The sequence below is a fragment of the Erigeron canadensis genome, chromosome 4 (genome assembly GCF_010389155.1).
Source record: "Erigeron canadensis isolate Cc75 chromosome 4, C_canadensis_v1, whole genome shotgun sequence".
Taxonomy (NCBI): Eukaryota; Viridiplantae; Streptophyta; class Magnoliopsida; order Asterales; family Asteraceae; genus Erigeron; species Erigeron canadensis.
In genome coordinates, this window is record NC_057764.1 from 29,653,706 (window position 1) to 29,675,964 (window position 22,259).

General features: G+C 34.6%; 3 protein-coding genes across 4 annotated transcripts; 1 reads left to right on the plus strand and 2 right to left on the minus strand.

The window, feature by feature from the left end:
* Nucleotides 1–358: 358 nt before the first annotated feature.
* On the minus strand, nt 359–1,398 carry LOC122597360 (RNA-binding protein squid-like). Its single transcript, XM_043769960.1, has 3 exons — nt 1,312–1,398; nt 899–1,039; nt 359–571 (listed from the first exon to the last, which is right to left on the minus strand). Exons 1-3 carry the CDS (start codon nt 1,396–1,398, stop codon nt 359–361), a joined length of 441 nt encoding a protein of 146 aa, XP_043625895.1.
* An 11,879-nt stretch (nt 1,399–13,277) lies between these two features.
* On the minus strand, nt 13,278–20,313 carry LOC122598452 (phosphoenolpyruvate carboxylase 4). Its single transcript, XM_043771048.1, has 19 exons — nt 19,869–20,313; nt 19,003–19,166; nt 18,773–18,887; nt 18,570–18,647; nt 18,412–18,480; nt 18,226–18,304; nt 17,953–18,125; nt 17,734–17,875; nt 17,520–17,645; nt 17,358–17,431; nt 16,857–17,087; nt 16,656–16,781; nt 16,465–16,566; nt 16,037–16,183; nt 15,832–15,930; nt 15,628–15,716; nt 15,385–15,511; nt 15,101–15,307; nt 13,278–14,454 (listed from the first exon to the last, which is right to left on the minus strand). The coding sequence occupies exons 1-19, from the start codon at nt 20,022–20,024 to the stop codon at nt 13,630–13,632; spliced, it is 3,129 nt and encodes a 1,042-aa protein (XP_043626983.1). The 5' UTR covers nt 20,025–20,313; the 3' UTR covers nt 13,278–13,629.
* Nucleotides 20,314–20,979: 666 nt separating this feature from the next.
* On the plus strand, nt 20,980–22,068 carry LOC122596737 (nudix hydrolase 1). Of its 2 annotated transcripts, none has more exons than XM_043769364.1 (2): nt 20,980–21,225; nt 21,695–22,068. In XM_043769364.1, the coding sequence occupies exons 1-2, from the start codon at nt 21,096–21,098 to the stop codon at nt 21,961–21,963; spliced, it is 399 nt and encodes a 132-aa protein (XP_043625299.1). In that variant the 5' UTR covers nt 20,980–21,095; the 3' UTR covers nt 21,964–22,068. The 2 variants fall into 2 exon arrangements, with proteins under 2 accessions (XP_043625299.1, XP_043625298.1); XM_043769363.1 differs by having other exon boundaries at nt 20,989–21,225; nt 21,671–22,068.
* The last annotated feature ends 191 nt before the right edge of the window (nt 22,069–22,259 follow it).

A 22,259-nucleotide genomic window follows, 5' to 3' on the forward strand; every position in this document is an offset into this window, starting at 1 on the left:
AATTCACACCATATCTTCTTTACTATATAAAGATACTAGATTTTTAACCCACGAAAAACGCGGGTAAGTTTTAAAAAATAATGTTTAATAAACTAATATAAAATTAAATTTGAGAAAGAAAGTAATTAGTTTAAAAGTTTAGTATCTTAGATAAATAACGATTAATGAGACCTAATAATTACATAATTAGTAATTAGGTTAAAAATTTTCTATTCAAATTTGTAAGAACTTTCTTTCTTATACAATTAGTTTTGATTTCAAATATACAAATTGAAAACAAAAAATTACTCTAGCAGCCCATGTCTCTGTGGATATAAATTGCAACATGATATTAGTATCATATGATCAATCCTTGATCTCATGTGACAAAAAGGTCAACCCCTTTACCATAATCGACACCTGCATATCCACCACCACCATACATGGGTCCATCATAACCATAACCATAACCATATCTACCATAACCAGGATAGAGGCCTACAGAGCCACCTCTATAGCCTCCCCCATAACCATTATTATCATACGAAAAATCACCCCCAGCTCTCTTTGGCTCTGCCCACTTTATCTCCACCTAACATAATTAACAATTCATCAATTTTTCTATATCTTTAAAAGAAAATAAACTTTGGTTGATTTGAAAAAAACATAAACTAAATTGTAAGAAAATATATTTACCTATTTGCCTCCAAGTTTATGTATTTGACCATCTGAAAAAATCTTTTTCACGGCTTCTCCACTATCAAATGTAACAAAACCAAAGCCGCTTGAGCGTCATGTGACATGATCAAGCATAATCTGATGCTCAATTATACCACCATAGTTGGAAAAAATACTTTCTCATTTCATCTGCACATCAAATTTACAGCCTTATATGTATCACAACTCCATAGTTTAATACATCCATAGACATCCAGACATTAATGTGTTTGCTACCTTCTGTTAAAGTTAATGGTATACCACCAACAAAGATTTTTTTCGTTCTTGATACCCCTCTACTACCTTGTGCATCCTCTCTGGGAACCGTCCTCTTCACTTCAACCTGATTTCAAAACACATTACAAAAATGGACACACGAGCAAAGGTGGGTCAATCCAACAACCTCGCCTCTTTTAACCCGCACTAACGCTTATTACATATTTAAACCCATGTCCATGACGAGAAACACAACACACACGCTGTTTCTAGAAAAAAAATTACCCAACCCACATGACTTGAACTCTTTCCACCTATCCTATATATCATTTCAAGTGATAATATTATAAGTCGATGTTTGGAAAAACGACGAGTTTATGAGTCAAAGAAAAGGAATACCTTTTTATGAGCTTTAATGTCACTTTTGAGAGACAGTCCTTTATTACCTTCCACCATTTGGCCTTGCCTCTCAAGTTTGAAGACCATGTGCATATATTAAAGGGAATTGCACATTTGCACTTAAATGAGTTTGCCTTTGACTTGATTCTTGGCTTCAAGAAACAAAAACAATATTGATAGCAAAAAAGCAGAAGTAGAAATACCATTAAAATGTTCCATCGTATATGCTACCAATTTGAGGAGCTCACTTTAGGAAACCATGAAGAAGGGTTATCAAACAGAATTCAGGCTTTGCAAGTCCAGAGTCTTTATATTTATTCTAAATTCGGGCTATTTCCATCAATATTTATATCTATTATATATTATGTTATAACTCTTAACCAAAACCTTGATACCATATTCGATTGACTAAAAATCAAATTCTGCAAACCTTTGAGTGTAACCCCCTGTCTATTTCATTCCATCCCAAACTCTTATTAAATACATTCAAGATTTCTTCATCAATATTAATGCACCCCACCCCACACCATATACCTATTTCACCCATGTCTAAAAGTCTCAAAATAACACAAAATCCAATAATCCACATTTCCCCCTTTTGTACAGAAACCAAGATGATGATCTTACTTAATTCTTATCCAAATTACTAAAAATGATTTTATTAAACTTACTCGCGGTTTTCCACGGGATAAAAATCCACTAACCATGTAGTCTTTTTAATCTACTAACCTGGTGCTTGTCGACCAGCTCATCTCATCATATGGAAAATATTGAAAATAACATTAACTACACCAAAACATTTGACCATTTGAGTTGTGTTCTTATTTCTCTAATATGGGAGACATTTTAACCATTCAACCATTTGAGTTGAGTTGTTATCGTCTTACTCTAAAATGTTTTGAGTAAAAAGTTCTCAAACCCATTTTAGCCGTATATAAATAACCCATTTTAACAGTTACTCAACCCATCCTTTCCACCACTCTAGTTAATAGAATAAAGTCAAGAATGTTTATGCACAGATTTTGACATAAATCTAACAGATCCTTTTTAGTTTGCTTTGTATAATATTATTGATTGTACCAGCAGTATCACCAATCCTGAAAGCTCCAATTTAATTCCCCCACGAGTTGTGGCTCACCCAATAACAACCTGCAACAGCCGTTAATGCTTAAATAAGATGATTGGTTTCACAAGCCAAGGCAACAAAGGCTTGAGCCTAAATGACTCGAGCCATAAACGGTTGTCAGGTTATAAATATTTTATAAATACATACGTATAGAATATATCTCGATACTCATACATACTTGATAACGCCAATCGACCCTTACGGCGTCTACTCAATAGCCTATTTTCAGTTTTTACCAAAACATTATACACATTAAGTTACAGCTTCTCAAAAGCCGGAAAGAGTCATTTAGGTTGTTAGAAACTTAGCCGACAGCTCCAACCAACAGTTTTTGCAGATCATACACCATTTAAAAGACCTTCAACCATACTATCATTAGCTACTTTCAGTTTCAACTGAAGCAAAACAAACAGAAAATTGTAGTCCTTAGCGTGTGCTGGCCAATTCTACTTTTTACCCAAGTTGCTCGTCTACCCGTATTTGAAACTTTAACGACTTGATCCATTTCCATAAGCTAGAATCACTTATAAACACACCCAAAATTTGCAGATAAAAATATCAAATACTTTCCCTAAAATTACAAAATTTCGATAAGAATCTTACCATTATCATCCAAACCCTTATTTAGATGTATAAAACTGATTAGTTACCCAATGACTATTTGGTTGAGTAAAAGCCAAATCTGTTATCTTCACAAATAACCGCCTACTGCATATTATCCGCTTTGAACTCATCAGAGGTAGAGCTCGTATCAACATGGAGTTCAACCTGCATAACAAAAACATAAGCTCTCCATAGTGTACGACTTCTTAGTCGAACTTGTAGCAACCATGACACATTTATACTAAATATCAATTTATTACAAACCGAAATTAGAAAAACAAAGATCAAGATTCTAAAATCTACTCGACTTGGGTCATATACACTTGGTTGATATAGATGAGGTAAAGTCCAGTCAGGTAAAGTCCAGTCAGGTAAAGTCCAGTCAAGACACCAGTCCACCTACTAGTTAAAGTCCGAGTCTACCACTTATTGTCCAATAACGAAAAAATTAGCTTATGCCTTTTAACCAAACTTTTTTAGTCATTTTAAACAGTTACCCAACCCACTCTTTTAACCGAAAGGATTAAATCCACTACCACCACTAAAAGAGTTAAGCCCCTCTACAAAAAATATTGTTAATAGTTATCACGAAACTGGATTTCCATAGAACCTCATAAAACAAAAAAAATAACCCGAAAGTACCTCATTTTTGGGAGTGCATCAGATTCTTTCAATAACATCATATTATCTCAAATGCCTCAAGTCCATCATCTTAAACAAAAAACACTCACAAATGGGCAAATTAAGCTTGTTCTAGCTTCTTAGTTCCACCAATGGGTCCATACACCACTGCAATAACCCTTGTGGCACCTAATACCAAATAAATAACATCAGTTGACATCAGTTTTAAATCCATTTCACATTCAGTCCATGTAGCTTGAAAAGCAAACCAAAAAACACATGTCATGACTCGACCATCAAGCTCAATTATCATTGCAACTGAAGGTTGCAACTCGAATTTGAGTTGCATATGAAGGTTTACCAATACTATACCACAATCGACTTCTACATTTCCATCCTGCGGTTAATCCTATCATACAACTTCCATATGATACAAAAACATACGAAACCGTATCATAAGGTTCTGTTGCTGCTACTGTAAGTCGTTTTGAGTATAGTACACAAGTTGTTTGAGTATAATGGTCTAGCGGCTCCAGCTGAATCATATACTCGTTTATAATGATACAAATTACTGCCTGCAAATTCCATACTATAAATCATGAACATAATAAAAAAAAATTTGGGTTCTTATTAATGAATCATTCTTTATGAATAACATGATATCCTAGTCCCACCCATCCACCACCATTCATTCAAGTTATCAAAAAATCAAAAAGTTTCAGAAATTTCTTTCAAGAAAACCCCATATCAACATATCATGGAAACCTAGATCAGATTTAATAAAACATAAAAAGTTACCATAGATTGAAATCTTTACCTGGAATCTTGAATCTGATGACTTTAACCTAAACTTTAAAAACCTAAATCATATAACCAAAAACTTATCAATAAATATCTTTTATAATCGGTAGTTAAACAAATATCAAAAGTAAAAAAAAAGAAAAACTTTAGAATCTTACTTTTTAATCATCTTCTTCATATTTCTTTTGTTGTTCTTCTTCGATGATCCGAATAAACAAACCTTATAAAAACAACAAAAATTAAAACCCATCTAGAACAAAAAGTCATATACCTTTTGAAGTATAAAATATCTTTACTATAATTCATTCTCATTCTTCAGTATCATCCACCAACATAACCTAGATCAAGAAAAAAGTAGAGAATAAATTCGAGTTGAACATCAAGAAAGGGAAAAAAGAAAGTCCAGATCTATATTTAAATTTTGAAATAATTTGTGTTTTCAAGAATATGATAAATGAAAAAGGGAAGTGTATGGAAGAAGCTTTCTCTCTCTCCTTTTATTGGATACAACTTACCTATTATATATATTTACTTTTAAATTTTAAATATAAAGTCTATACACACAGAAGCCTATACATACATATCCCCACTACCCGTCACCTTGCAACCATTCTCCCGCCCAAAAAATTGTTTAAAAAATGAAGCTCATACACACACTTCTTACACCTTATAATACATACCGAAATCATCACTAATGATGTCATATTTTCAATGTGGCATAGGTAAATGCTTGACAACAAAGCTTTTTTTAAAAACTTCCTTACCCTCCTTTAGTATGTAAAGAGAGATTGTATGTCACTTTATTTGTTTTAAATTCACGAGTTAAAAACTTCTGGTTATTATTTCTTTGATCACGCATGGACGCATGGTAGGTAATTGCAATCTCATTGAAGCAGCCATGGAGGTCCCCTCTTAATTGTAACTTGTAAGGGACAGCATCATATTTGGCAAATATGAGAAATGAATATTTCAACAATTAAATTCTCTTCAACACATTATTTTTTCATAAGTTTTTTAAAACTGTATCTTGTGATACTTATTTGCACAGATTATAGAGTTTTTCTTGGCTTTGAAGATGCTATTTAAATATAGTTTAGTATTAAGAGTTTTGTCATGGTTATTCCATACGACCATACCGCTCCTTTGATGACCGTATTGTGTAATTTTGTATTGATGGTAGTAATAAGGCCTGATGAAGCACGTACTCTGAAGTTCCAATTGACCAATTATAGCGAGAAAGAAGGAAATGTGAACAACCTTGGATTAGAAATAACATTAAGTAATATATTGCTCAAAATTTTTTTTGGGTAAAGGGTTGTTTTACCCCGGATGATTCTATATATTAACAAAAAGAATACAAAGATCAGGTGATATAACAGAGTACCATATCAGCTAGTTGCCATATGCATAAGCAATAGCCAAAAAATATGAAAGGGGTAACAAGTCCTCTCATACAATCACACCCTATCTAGCCTAAATTAGTTATAAACATTAATCAGCTAGAAGAATTAGTACTAAGTAGCGTCTTGGGTAATCTCCATACTACCATAGCTCGCTCGACCCTCGAATTATTCTTGAATCTAAAAGTCATCGGTTTAAATCTGATGGTTTCGATCACCACTTGTACCAACTCTTCTTTCGTTCGCTTCCTCTTTTTAAATAAGCGTACATTCCTTTCTTGCCATATGAAGTACACCGATGCAGCAAGAGTTAACTTAGAAATCACAATAAATATAGAAGTCTTCTTAGAGAACGGAATCACACTAAATATATTGCTCAAAATTCAAAAGAAGGAAACGGGACTATTTCGGGATTTTTCCGGTACCAATCCTGATTGTTACCAATCCCACAAACTCAAAAAAATGGGTACCGGTACCGATCCCGCTTGGGACTCGGGACCACTTTTCGGTACCGGGATCGGGACGGTACCAGGACGGGATCGGGATTTGGGATTTTCCGCTCATCCCTATCAATAACGGCTCAATCAAATCGGAGGCTTTAAGCAAACTTTTATTATCGGGACCTTTTTGAATAACATAGCTATTGATATTCTAAATTGATTTAAATTTTTTTTTTCAATCTGATTAAATGCAAAAATTTTAACAAATTTCAAACATTAATTTGAAATGATAAATCACTCCTAATAGAGAAAATTATTATTTCATTTAATTTTTTATGTGATGTTTAACCATATAAAACTTTTCGCATAAGTTAAGCTTTGAAAAATTTATAGCCGTTGAAGCAATTATCACCTAGTTGATAAAACTTAAAGTTCCATAATTCTCGTTTCTACATAATCATATGTATAATTAGAAAAATATGAGTCCTTCGGATACTTGGGACCTAAAGCCCTTGCTTCACTTGCTTTAACGTTGAGCCACTACTGGCGCCTGGTAAATTAATTCTCTTTATTTTCATGTGCACGGTGTACACTGGAGACCAACCTGATGATCGACTGATGGCAGTTTACACACCATTCTGAGTTATAAGTATCTATTTGGGGGAGGATAATGAGGTGTGAGGAGGGTGGTTACCAAATTTGCTACCTGGTCTCTCTTATCCTTTTTTTTAAAAAAAATTTTTTATTTTTGAATTTAAAGCTATAGTTTGAGAAATAATGATGTCAAATTATGAATGAGGCTAAGACAAAGGGAGAAAAAAAATTAGTTGTACATTACACATGTAATTCTTGTGCACATGTAAATAAAAAAAAAGTGTGCGTATATTGGGGTCTCCTTTTCAAGGTGTTCATCAAGTGACAAATTAAGTAAGTTGAAAATTTTAAGTTCGCTTGCTTAATTGATTCGGCGCATCATTTTTGTAGCTATAATGGTATATGCACTCTTGAGTTGACTTCCATATTTAACCTATTTGACAAGACTTTATTGCCCCATCCTACATAGCCCGTTTAACCTCAATTAAATTACCAATTTAGGGTAAGCAAATAACGCAAGACATTTGAAACTAGCATAACACTATTGGGTCTATATTATATAGCATACCTCATAGGTGAAGTGGCTACAAAACCAACAAGATAATATGATGTACAATCACACTATATATGCAAGTACGTAACAAAAAAGTTGTCATTTTCCTTCAAGAAAACTATATTTCAAGTATATACACGTAATTTGATAAACTAAAATATGAATATATATAAATGAATAATCATATATTTCTCTATTTTTGAAACGTTATTTAAAATAAAAAATACCCAATGAAGTACGAGTAATAAACAAAAAAATGATAACTCAACTTTACCAACCACCACGACACCAAACGGTGGTTCAAAATCCCAAGACAAATTACACATTTCAAGTTTAATCGGTTTATACGGGTTATTGATAGAGCTGACCGAAACCCGGCTTTTAGGAAACTTAGACCCAAAGACTGGACCTTTATGGGCTTCGATGGGCAGGTTAGACCTATGTTGGGTTTCAGGCTACATATCTGATCTCTATGTATCCCGTTCATTTTTTTCATTCTTTACAATTACACATATACGTACTACCTTACAAATTACATATATTTCAACAACTCATAAATTACATGTATCCCGTGATACGACGTTGTGACGGTGATGACGGCGGCAAGTAGTGGTGGCAGCGGCGGTGCGCAGACGGCGGTAACGGTATGGTTAATAATATAAAATGAATTGTTGTAAAAGAGTTCGAATCTCAAATCTTACATTTGTAGAAGTCGATTATTAGGGGGTTTTCGAGAGTCACGGGTTTCATTCCAGACATGTGTGGTTCGAGCTCCTCATACAGTCTAATTGGATGTTACTGTGGTATCTCGAATGCTAACTACTAACTATTAACTCATTGTTTAAAAAAATGATGTAAAAAGATATACTATAGTTATTTTATAAGTTGGAAAATTTGTAAATAATCTTATTAAGGTGATACATTTGAAAACATATAAAAAAAACTAGGACTAGAGTTTCTAAATAAAGAGAATGAATTTTAACTTTATGTAAATACTATTTACTAAATGGAAAACGATTAGTAACTACTGGCTCGGTCTGCGTTTGATCTAGAAATTATAGTTGCTTTCTTTTTTGGTTCTATGTATTGTACTCTTTGGGCATCTAGTGCTTCGTTAGTGGCCTTTTTTTAATATATTGTCGTTTTAAAAAAAATAATAATAAATAGTCAATGTATGACATTCTGTTTCAATTATACACTCAATCATTTTCTTCAAGATTCATGTTTATGCAAATGAATGGAAAAGAAAAAAAAGATGACAATGAAATGAATGAATCATTTGGTTCGATCTCATTTTGATTCATCCCATCTCATTGAAACACATCAAATAAGATGATATACAAAAAAATGCATATTTATTTACAGCTGTATCGATCAAATTAAAGACATAAATTCGAAAAACTTCAAAGGACATTGTAATGTGCTATCTCAAGATAATGACATGCAAAATCAAGGGATGCCTTATGACACCTTAGCTTAAGCCGTACACAGCACTCATCAAAAAAAAAAAAAAAGATGCGTCTAAATGTGTCGTTTATCGGGTAATGTATTGGATAATGGTACGCACTATGCTAGCTAAAGTTTAGTTACCTACTATTTAATCACTCTCTTTGACCCTAATTAAAAGATGCTCTATTATATGCATCATGTACATGATGCATCGATTAATTTGGCAATATTCGCATAATGTACATTATATTTCCATTCTCTGTTTTTCTCCTTTGTACACTCGTTGATATCGAATTATTAGGTTCAATTCCTCCATGAAACTTGATACGCGTGAACTCGTTAGGATCCATTATGCATCGGCTAAAATTAGGCTCACATATTATGCCTTCGATTAGAAAGGGAAAGGTTAAAGTCATCAATATATGAAATACTTGTTTTTAAGATATTCGTTTATCAATCATGTATTTTCTTTTTGCTCATTTAGTTCGTTATATTATCAACTAGTTTGAAGCTAATCGTTTATTAGGATTTAGGATCATTGTTTTTTTTTTTTTTTTAATTTTTCATAGAGTAAACACGGAGAATTGTATTAGAAATCATGTAATTTTGTATCAAAATTTATTTGACTTTATATAACAGAAAGTCAGTAATTTATATCAGGAACACATCACCATATAATGGTGAAGCTTTACATATACTCTAAACTGTGAGGCGTAGGTCATTAGTCATTACAGGTAATTCAAAAAAAAAAAAAAACTCACAAACTTGTCACTCCAGAAAATCGAAAACAAATCTATAAAAAAAAAATCAAAGATGCACCTATGGATCTACCAATTGAGGTGACTTTAAGACTTAATTGGAAGGGATGGAGCATTGGTTCAAAACTTGGGTATTTAAGTATGAATATATTTAATGGGTTAAGAGCGTCGGAATGCAATAAATTATACCCAAAAAGTTATAGTGTACATTATTTAACGTTTTTTTCTATTCTATGTCGGGAAAATGGTTAAATATGTTATGGTGGATAAATTACCCTCAATATTTATTTTACTATTTATTTACGGGAATAACAAATATGCTTCCGGAAGCACTTAAATGAGGGTTGCAGGTGTCTTTTCATAAAAGTTGGAGGACTGAAAATATAAATTTATTTTACCATTTTGCTTTGGAAGCACCTAAATTAGTGCTTCCGGAAGCATATTAGTTATCCACTTTATTTATTTATATATTTATTTTTAAATTAAAGATATGACCAAATCTTCAAACCTTTAATGGCTTCATATCCCCTCCATGATTTATTCCCAGACATCAACATCAATCTCTTATTCTCTTCCCCCTTTTTTAACACAATGTCGTTACAGATTGAGAAAATGTACATAAGCTATAAATCAGTCTACTTCTCGTACTTGTCGTATATATTTAGATCTTACTAGATCCTAAATATAAGGGGGTGTTTGGATTACCTTGCATTTTGAGCTTATTAACTTATTTGACAAAAATGACAATAAATTCCGATCGGGCTTATTAGTTAATCAACTAGAGATTAACAAACAAATTCAGCAATAAATCAAACATATAAGATAATCCAAACAGCCAATGCAAAGTAATCAAATTCCCTTTGCTCAGCAACTGTCAACAGGGGATGTGCAAATGGCTCGACCAGCGACCCGCAAATACAAGAAAATCAGAACCGTGACCCGGCCCGTGATGGTTCGGTTTGGGTTCGAGTGGGTCACGAGTTTCCTTCACCTTTTTTCGATTTTTGGCTTGACCCGGCCCGACCCGACTTACGCAACCCGTGACCCGAAAAAGCAACAAAAGCTTAACCTGTGATCCGACCCGTTAGCTCTTCGGGCGGGTCGGTTCGGGCCGGTCTTGGGTCGGGTCACTGGTTTCGTTTTTTTTTCTCATCCTTAGTCAACACCACTTCGTCACCGGCGACTTCGCCGACTTGGAAAGCTCCGGCGATCTGAATTAGTGCAAGGATTGTTGCGATTGGATGTGACGTCATTGTGCTTATAAATTGTAACTCAAGAAGAACATCAAGATGTGTGTGGTGGTGAAATATATATATATATATATATATAGGGTTGAGTTATTTATAGTACAAGCATTTAAAAAAGTAAAAAAGTATATGTGTAAGTTAACTTACACATGCTTGTTCCTTCCATCTCCGACCACCACCACCACCACCATCATCATCTCCGATCACCCACCATGATCATCCGGCGACGGCGACCATCTCCGACGAGACTTACACATGTGTAAATACAACTTACACATGTGTAAATACAACTTACACATGTGTAAGTCTCGCCGAAGATGGTCGCCGTCGCCGGAAGATCATGGTGGTGGTCGGAGATGATCATGGTGGTGGTCGGAGATGGAAGGAAAAAGGAAGAAGAAGGAGAAAATACCTTGTACTTTTTGTACTTTTTCAAACTCTTGTACTAAAAATAACTTTCTTCTATATCTATATCTGTATGTATATATAAAATATTTTTTAGTTTTGTTTAATAAATCAAATCCACATAAGCGGTCAACGATATAAAGTCAAAGTGGTAACCGTCTACCTTTATACCCGGTCAGTTTTGCATGTTGTAGAACTTTTTAACAGGTTTTCGCCATAAAATAGAAAAAAACGTTAGTTCGTATACACTATAAATTTTTGGGCATAGTTTATTGCATACCAGCGCTCTTAACCCTATATTTAATCCACTCTTTTTTCATTTTTCATAAAACACATATAGTCATATAGACATATCGTATCCGTATCCGGTATGGCGGTATCCCGGGCCTCCCGGCTAGGTGAGCGCCAGGTATTGTTCTTTACGAAGAAATAAGAAAGTCAAAAGTCCATTGGGCCTTATAATGTAACAGAGTAGCTCATATATGGGCTAAACTAGTGTAGAGTGACGGCAGTATAATGAATGTTTTGGATTTTATTTACCTATAGGAAAATACTAAACAAAGCCCTTAGGGTTTCACTTAACATACATAAAAGGATTGTACATTTTCATATTAAAACCCCATCCCCTGAATTTTATGGTAAGTGTACAACTAATTAATGCAGCTTAACGAAAGCCCTTAGAACTTCGTTTAGCAAAACTCAATAAATAATACTAGAAAAGTAGGCGTATAACGGATGGAGTTTGATCATTATTTTAAAAGGGGGGCGGGTATTGTAAAACAAGTATTAAAGTAAAACAAATAACACAAGATCTTGACCCTTAGATCATGGTTAAATTGATGCACGAAAATTCACGAAACAAATGATATACGATGATTTTCATGATGCACGGTGATTTTTAATAAAGAAAAACCTATTGTTTTATTTGTTTACTTTAATACTTGTTTTATTTTACCTAAAACACCTTTAAATTCTGATGTAAATCAAACTTAAAAATAAAATTAATATTCAACAGCTTGAGAGATCATATGAGATTAGCCTATCTTTTTCTACATAAATGAGCTTAGTTAACTACAACTTTGAGACCAAAAAAACTGAATAGACCCAAACATTAACTTTGAGGCCATAAATATGAACTTGTTTGTTAGTACGTACTTGGACGTCTAAAATTTAAAAAGAATGACTTTGATCACATATGTTGGGTCTTTTATCACAGATCAAAAGTATTTCTTCAATGATACTAGATATGATTCCAGATTTCCAGAAATCAAAGATACAACAAAACAAGGTATATAACATAACAACCATTATCAAATAACATAACAAGTTTATATAACATATACGCCGTGTTGAAGACAGCAACGACAGCAAAGTCACCGACAACACCGACAACAGGATGATCAAGTTTATCAATATTTATTACTTGACCTTCAGGAGTCCCCTTATCGAACTCTTTAAACTCTAGCCAGCCATATTTTGCTCTCCGTCACATTAAGAGGCAGGTCGTTCATGTTAGGATCCAACAAATGTGGTATAAATCTGAGAACGATCAACGAAGACTGAGCCACTACACAAGGGCCGCTAGAAGCTTCCCGTGCTACAGATCATCGTTTGAGTCTACCAAGTGTAAAACAATTATATGGTTCGCTACAATGACACCAGCTGTATTCTTTATTTTGGAAATCCAAAGTATGTCCCCGGCCGGGGAGAATCTGTACGATTTCTCTTGGCAGACTTGCCCCTGGGGAGAGAAATCTCGGGCATTGGCAAAAATTCCTTCCTTTTCCAATCAAAAGGGGGCGTATTAATTAAGTTCAACTTATAACTAATTATATTTCTTGTTCAACAAGTTATTCAACAAGATATGATTCCAGATTTCCAGATTTGCTGTCGTTGCTGTCTTCAATAACCATTAGTAACTTCAATGATACACAAGTCACAAGGTATAGTATATATAACAAATCAAAGATACAACAAAACATTCATTTCTAATTGATCACGCGACCACGCTCATATTTGTTACAGCGTTTGGATAATAACAAGGAAACAGAAATGAAAATAATCAGTTATACAATTTACGTGGCATCACCAACACTAATTAATTAATTTAATACCTGATTATAGGCATCATTATTCCAACAACAAGCCTGATCTCAGTGCTTGCACAACAAATGAAATTACATGTACCATTTCTACATGTTACACATTTGATATTTCTCCCAGATTATTCACATTTACATAAGTCGTAACTCTATTCATCCTAGACTTTGTATGCATATATTTATATGCATTATATAGGATATCTCAGTGTCATACGGAAACTAACCAGTATTTCTCATCCCAGCAGCAATTCCATTAATAGTAATAAGTAGTGCATCTCGAAGCTTATGATTCTCGGTATCACTTCTCAACCTTTTCAAAATTTCCACTTGCAACATGTTAAGTGGATTCAAAAAAGGAAGTCTACTCTCAATCAACATTCTGAGACTCTTATTATTAGCAGATAACTTCTCATGACCAGTGACAACCAACACATACTTGCCAGTTGTTAAAAGTTCGTTTCTGAGTTGATCACCAAGCACTCTTCGACTCTCAGAAACAAGCACTTCATCGTAGTGTTTAACAATATGGACATCTGCTTTTCCTAACACCATTTCTATAAGATCTAATGTGGATTGAAAAAATGGCCATTCTTTATAAGCAGCTTTTAGCTCCTCTGCATGGCCCATTTCGCAGACACCTTTTAAACCTGCACCAACTCCTAACCAAGCTGGAAGAACGAATCGGGTTTGAGTCCATGCAAATATCCATGGAATGGCTCGGAGATGACCTATCCCAACGGAAGTTTTTCTTCTGGTTGGGCGGCTTCCTATGTTCAGGTTTCCAAGCTCGGCTTGTGGGGTTGCTTCTTGAAAGTAAGTGAGAAATTCTGGATCTTCGTAGACAATGTTTCTGTAGCTTTTCCTACTGATATTTGATATTTCTTCCATTAGATTACGCCAGTTTTGATCCCTGGGTGGTTTTGGAGGGCGAAGAGTGGCAAGAAGTACGGCTGTTGTATAGACTTCTAATTGACGAACAGCTATACCAGGCAGCCCGAATTTGGCCTGCACCATTTCTCCCTGTTCAGTTGATCTAAGTGTACCCTGCAATTTCATGCAAAGATGGATATGTGAGACAAAATGTTTGCTTCATTTTGATCAAACCAGATGCACAATGGCTAGTAAAGCATACTTAAGAATTTGAATTAATATAAAGGTGGCAAAGTGGGTGGTTTACACAAGAGTGGGTCACGCCCCAAGAGGTCAGATCAGACTAACATGTCAACACCTTTTTTTTTTTTTTTTTGCCTATTTGAATAGGAAAGTCGAAAACAAATGATATACTCCCTCCGTCCCACTTGAAGTATCATGTTTTGACTTTTCAAAGTCTAACTTTTCCAACTTTGACCTTAAATAGTTTTCTTTGTGTTGGATAATACTGAATGAAAGTATTCTGAATTGGTTGTGTTTTAGAAGTGTTTTCATTGAGATAACTTTTATCAAGTTTTATATAACACAAACAAATCTATTTAAGGTCAAAGTTTAAAAATAAAGACTTTGAATATTCAAGAAAAAGGTTATATGATTTCATTTAAAGGGGAAACGGACTTTATTGTGATCACAACTCAGATTTCCACATAAAATGCTAGATAGGGACAACCCGAACCAAGCTACCTGACTTTTCAGTAAATGCCATGACTGCCACCTCTAGAACTTGGAGACATCATTTAGCAATTAGCATACAACATACCATTACGGAACCAGGTGGCTGAGATTGAATAGCAAGATGTGTTGGACCACCACCACGGCCAATACTCCCTCCACGGCCATGAAACAACGTAACTTTAATTCCATACTCTTTGCATGCAGCTACAACGTCCTCTTGAGCTTTGTAAAGTTCCCACGCAGCAGCAAACCGCCCTGCATCTTTACCAGAATCAGAGTATCCAACCATAACCTGCATAGATTGTGAATATACTTAAAACCTTCCAAACACTAATTTAGATAACATATAGTATGATTATCATTCTATACCTCTTGGTGGCCACTGTGATTTTTTATGATATGCTCACGATACCAGTCAATTGATAATAATTTCCTTATCACTGATCCAGCTCCCCTTAAATCCGCCACAGTTTCAAAAAGAGGGACTACCCGTAATCTATTTTTAGGAGTGGAAAATTCATTGGTGAGAATATCATTCATAAACTCTAATATAAGTTGTTTATAGTTCAAATAAGAAAATATTGACTATATGAAGTGCAAGTGCATCCTTACATCCCACCAACACACGGTCGACCTTGCTCCCCAGCAACAGCAAGACGGGCATCTTTCTGCAGAAGTTCCACCGCAAGGACATCGCTTGCCTACATAAATAAATAAATATTCAAAAATCTTTCATTTAGTCACAAAAGTTTTTTAAATGTAATAAAAAAGATGGATAAATGAAATATTATTATTAACTTATTTCAAGAAACATACATTTGAGGCCATCGAAATCACATATGCTCCTAGTGAATCACTTCCCAACTCTGCAGCAATTCGGAAGGTATCCAGGACTTCTTTAACATCAGGAGAAACCTAATAAATCACATAATAATAGAATCATATCATATATACATATGTATGTGTACAACTAAGAACATATACTAACAAGTATAGTGATTACTGATGCATGTGACTTTACCTCTATAGTTGGTGGAATAAGCGGCCTCTTCCCCTTCAGCTCTCTTGCTAGAAACTCAAGTTTTTTCGCTTCATCCCATTCACTGTATTTTCCCATGCCGAGATAATTCGTAACTGCATCAAGAGTCTCTGAATGTCTACCAGATTCCTGTCATAATGCAAAAGTGTCAAAACGATGATGGCAAGATGGGAAGGTTGGGTAAAGAGTCCACAAACATTTTATCCCAAGTTTTACTTTTTAATTATAGATATAATGTATTAACTATGGTTAAAATAACAATATTTTTTAAAGTATCTAACAGAACATTTTCGTTGTACCTAAAAAAATGTTATTTGACTCGACTAAGATAAAATTGATGCCAAGTCGACCCATTTGTAAGTAAATGGGTCGAAAATTTATGCCTCTAGTAGACACGGAAGAGAAAAAACCTGACGTAGGTCAAGCTTCATTAAAACCATTCCAAAGACTGAAACTCTTCTTATTAAGTCAGCAAGACGACCATCTGCTAGAATTCCTGACCCACAGGATTGCTGTCACATATACGTTTTCACATCAGCTTGATGCATGTGTGTCATGTATAACTTTTCATTAGAGGGTGAGCAAAGCCTGTTTATTATACCAGAGATTCATAGCATAGAAGGAGTGGTTGCAACAGTTGGTTTGGTGTGCCATAATAATCACAAGGCTCTAAGTCACACGGGTGACCTTCTAGAAGCTGCTCCAACCGCCTTCTCGTATTCATAAGCTAGCCACATGAAAAAGGAAATTAGAAACAACACATAAAAAGAAACAGTTCAAAAGTATTCAGCCGAGAATATACCTTTTGTTTGACGTCCCCAAGAACGATTCTGTAAGGAGAAATGGTGGATTTCTGAGGTATACTTGGTTCTAAGAGCCTCTGAAAGCTGGCTCTTCCTACTTGTGATTCAGCAAACATTTTCCTCTGAACAAGGAGTGATCCTTTCGGTGTAGTAGGTTGAGATGAACCCCCGGTTTCTTGTGATTTCTGATTATTTTGGCTTGAACTCTTTGATGAAGTAGCTTCTGCATCCTGAAATTTTCCACATACGATTCACTTGTTCATTAGACCCTTGTGAAACTGTAACTATGGTAAAATTTTACAAAATAAGCTTTTCAAGATTACAATCTGCTGGTTAAAAAGTTTCCCAAGAGTGCAATCGGGAACCAGCTTATATTGGTATAATGGGCCCAAACGATCAATGCTCTCCCAATTGGGACAATTGAGAGAATACTTTCTTATTTCAGGTAAAAAGAACCTTTATGAAAACCAAAATATATGTCCCTATAAGCTACGGTTTACCTTATTCAAACGCTTGTACTCGGCGGACCCAGGAACATCTAGCTGAGGATAGTTAGATTCCCCTGTATTGCACTCTAAGAAAAAGTCGATACATTAAAATAAACCTACAATTATTTAGATAAAACTTATATTATGTGATTATAAGATAAACACCATATTAACCTGTATTTGAGGGTACATCAGCACCAGCAGGGAGTTGTGAAGGTAAACCATGAACATTGTTATACCTAGGCTGACATCGGTTCAGTAAATGATTTAATTTCTCGTGTCGATCATCTTCAGAGTTCTCTGGAAAATAGTATAATGACCATCAAATATATGATGTATATATTAAGTAATAAGCAACATTCTTAGCTACTAATTACGAATGGTGAACCTTTATGAAGAATGTCTTGTACAAGATGTGAAAGACTGTCACTGCACTGGTTCATTGATAGCTCAAATCTAAGGTTGTCAATCTCTCTTGTATAAAGATCAATAGCCATCCATCTTGATAAAAGAGAGACATCTTTCGTTACCTACAAAACAGACACCAGAAATTTAATGTACTGATTAAGTTCAAACTTTAGTCTAGAACCGAAAACTTAAACTTGACCTTCGCTGTGACATTTGGATTTCCATCTCTATCACCACCCATCCATGATCCAAATTTAATGGGTGTGCATGTCAAAGGAAGGGGCTTTCCAGTATGCTTTTTGAGAGCATTGCTGACTCGTCGTAAGTATTGAGGTATCGCCTTCCAAAGTGACTGCTCGATATAGTTTAGTCCTATTTATTATGTATACAATAAAAAAAAAAATCATCTTTCCTTAAAATATCTAATGTGAACTATAAAATGTTTATAACAGAAAACGTTTCAAATGGTTACCGGATCTAGCCTCATCTACTGGTGTGGGCTTGTGGCGTCTAAGTTCGTCTGTTTGCCAGATAGAAGTTATCTCTCTCACCTACAAAATGACTAATTAATATTATGACTCATACACGCAATATAAATGTGTGATGATCTATCATCATCTTTTTTTTCTTCTTGAAACAAGTAAGAATAGACGAGCACCAAATCTTCTATAAGTCCGTCTTGATCTTCTAGTGTAAGATCTTTTCGGTCATTAACCTCCAATAGATGCTGCATAAATCAGCAAAGTGAAGGTCAAGTTAACATAAATTGCAATGAATAAAGAAGAATTTGATATAAAAATGAGTAGAACAACCTACAGCAATTCTAAGGTGTTTATATTGTAGAGTACGTCGATTGATTTGTGTGGGATGTGCAGTAAGGACTATCTCAACCTCCTGCATATAAGAAACACATACAATGTGAGGAGATCTAAATTATGTATGTATGCCGTGAAATAGTACTAAATGACTTGAAAAAACATTGAAACTACTAAAAATGAAAAGATATCACTAATCAGTACCTGGTTGCACATAGTTTCATAGAGTTCATCAGGAGCAAGCCCACTTTGAATCAGCTGATTGAAAGTGTCATCACAAGATTTTGAGACTTGTGCTATGTTCTTTAACTTGCGCGATCTGCAAGTGATATATATGTAGACAAAGCATTTAAGCAAGTAAATTTACTGAATGTTCAAATTGATTTATTCCTATTGGTAGAGATAATATGCCAATAATAGGAACTAACAGTTACCTGTGATGGTTTTCAGCAATTCCCATTAAATTTAGAAAGTGACTGAAGGCTCTACCAAGTTTCAAAGCTTCCTCTAGTGACATTTTTGATAACTCTGTAGCCAGTTGCTTCTCAAGTAACTCTGCAGTGTTCTCAATCCCAGCTGCTCTTATAAGACAGGCACTCTGCAAACAGATGATCATGATTTGTATTCTACATTATTATCATTATTTATCTCTTACTAAACCACACATTAATGTCTTTCCCGAAACAAGTGTCTATTCAAGCACATTACATAGCCTTAGGGATGAGCATATGAACCAAAAGCCCACGACCCGGCGCAGACCCGTCCGACCCTGACCCAAACCGGCCCGTCCGATAGGGTAACAGGCTGGGTCACGGGTTTGATTTTGTTGCTCCGTCAGGTTTTGCCCGTGCACATGCCTACATAGCCTCATCCACATCAATTTTTGCTTACTCTTGATCATTAAAATATCAAATTACTCCTTAAACAGGTTTTCTTTGTTCAATTTAACAGAATTTGATTCAAATGAATGCACATGGCTTAACCCAGACCCAGTGATCTTTTCTAGACCCTTTTTCCTAGCCATCTTCAAGATATTTTCCCAAAAAGATTTGAATATAGACCTCTTTTAATAAGGACACCATACAAATGAATAAATTGATTTTTTTACGCATGTCGTTGATCATCATTTTTTTGTTAACAAAAAATATCAACAATAAAGCTTCTTCAAATGAACTAATTTACTTGCTAAATAAAATCACAATTTGTCCACAAAATCGTCAACAAATAACCAATCGAGTTATATAACTTTAAAAATCTTTTAAAATGAATGTACGATAACGGATTCATACGTGCATTGTACCTGAGAGAGAGTACGTGTATGTTCAACTTTTTCCATAATATTTGATCCAACTTCTCGTTGAAGAACATCATTCAAAAGACTAAATAACAGCCTAAGATCGTCTTCGTAGCTTTGAAATGATATTTCTTCAGCTATATCATCCATAATGTCCGTCATTTTTATTTAATTATTGCTTCTTCAATTCGATCTTAATACTTTTTTCTCTTCTGTAGTTCTTCTTATATATGTATATTGCATGGAATTACAGATGATCGATAGATATAGGTATATTAATTATATGGTGAAGGTATTGATGATTATTAATATATGTATGGGAAAATGAATATTATGCATGGTTGGATTAATTGATGATCGATCTTAGGGGTTAATTAAACACCGAGATGAAGGTAACAGTGACATGTGGCCAGTCTCGACGGCATCATCGGATCGAGTGATCATGAAGCGGATCAAGATTTTTTTTTTTTTTTAAATAAAATAAAAGGTTTGTGGCTCTAAGTCTTTTACATTTTTAAAACTCCATTGGGTTCTTAGATATGGATACATTTAACCATATACTTATAAAAATAACCCTCGCAGTGGTGATTGGACTCATCGGCATCGCCTTTTTATTTTCCGGTAAAGATCGACCACCTCATCAGCAAAGTCAATTCGAGAGCATGACTGACGGTGCAAGTCTCACTACCCATTTTATTTTTGAAAATGTTAAACATTTCTATATGCGATATGACTTTATAACTTATTGTTTTTTTAATCACTACCCTTTTTTTTATTCACTAATTTAATTATATTTACTAATATACCTAAAATACCATTAATGAAATAAATTACATAACCAATCTCTCAGCTCTTAAAATAACTACACTAACCATTATATCTACATACACTACTTTTTATCACGGCGGTACCACATGGGGGTTTCCCCCTCAAAATTTAGAATTTATCTTATATTTTCAAATTTTTCATCGATTTAAAAAAAAAAATTATAAGTTCTTAACATTTGACACTTTTATATCTTTATATTTCACACATTTTTTAAATTTTGACCGGTCATCGCTCCCACATAGCTACCATAAATAGAGTCAAAATAGTTGAGCCATAATTTGACTTTAATTACAGCAGGGTCATATACGAGTAGTTATAAAAGCTCAACTTTCCCAAAAAAAATTGGAGTCAAAATACTTGAGCCGGCCATTCCATTACATATTTTGGAATAATATTGGAACAAGAATGTCGCCGGCGCCGGAGATCGGGGTGGCTGTGTTTATACTAAATGACAATAAAATACTGTTTGGGCGTCGCCTGTCTTCATCCATTGGCGCCAATACATATGCCCTGCCCGGAGGTCACCTTGAGTTTGGTCAGTAAACCCCCTTTATTCTATTTTATATCATCATACCTTTTTAGCTTAAAAACAAACTTATGTAGTTTTTTAAATATTATGTTTTGGTCTATCTTTTTTGTAATTTAGCTGTCAGTAAGGATAGATATAAATGCTGCGTATTTTGTTAGTTTTTTAACTTGTTGGAGATTTTGAATATTTGGTGTGATTGTAAATTTGAATAAATCCCATCCTTGAATATTCGGGGCGGTTGGGGGTTTCTACTAAAATAGTTACTGTAGCGGTTTTGATAATCATGAATTTAGTGCTAAAAGGTTAAAAAGTTTCATCAAGAATCTACAGTACGTTGAAGCTAAAACAATGATGACCATGTCTATAAATCTTGAAACCAACAAGGTATTAGACTTGGATTTACATAATTCGAAAGGTTAATTATTTTACGAGCTGTGGATTAATTACTCAGGAGAAAGTTTTGAGGAATGTGCAGCAAGAGAAGTGAAGGAAGAAACTGGACTAGACATCAAGAATGTAGAAGTGTTAACGACAACCAATAATGTCCTTTCTGATTCAGTGCATCTGGTTGCTATTTACGTGCGGGCACAATTATCAGACCCAAACCAGATACCACAAAATGTTGAACCTGATAAGTGTGAGGGCTGGGATTGGTATGACTTGAAAAACACACCTGAACCAATGTTTGAACCATTGAAAGCAATGCTGCAAGATGGCTTCAATCCCTTCCCTACTGATTCTTGATGTTTGCAAATAGTTAAGTTTTCATATTATTCCTAATAACAGTATGGTGATATTTCTCTCTGTCTTCTAAGTGACTTCATCTATGATAAGATTGCTTGTATTTTCTGAGATGGTTTCATGGCCTTTGTTTTAAAAGAAAAATAATCTTGGAGCTCATGGGACTAGAGGCATGACCGGGTGTTGGCCAGGGTGTTCAAAATGCAAATTGAGCACGTAAAAGCCGGGCTGGCCTAGACAAAAATGTTTTAGGAAAGATCAGGCTAGACCACACAAATTCTAAGCCTGGGCCGGCTTTT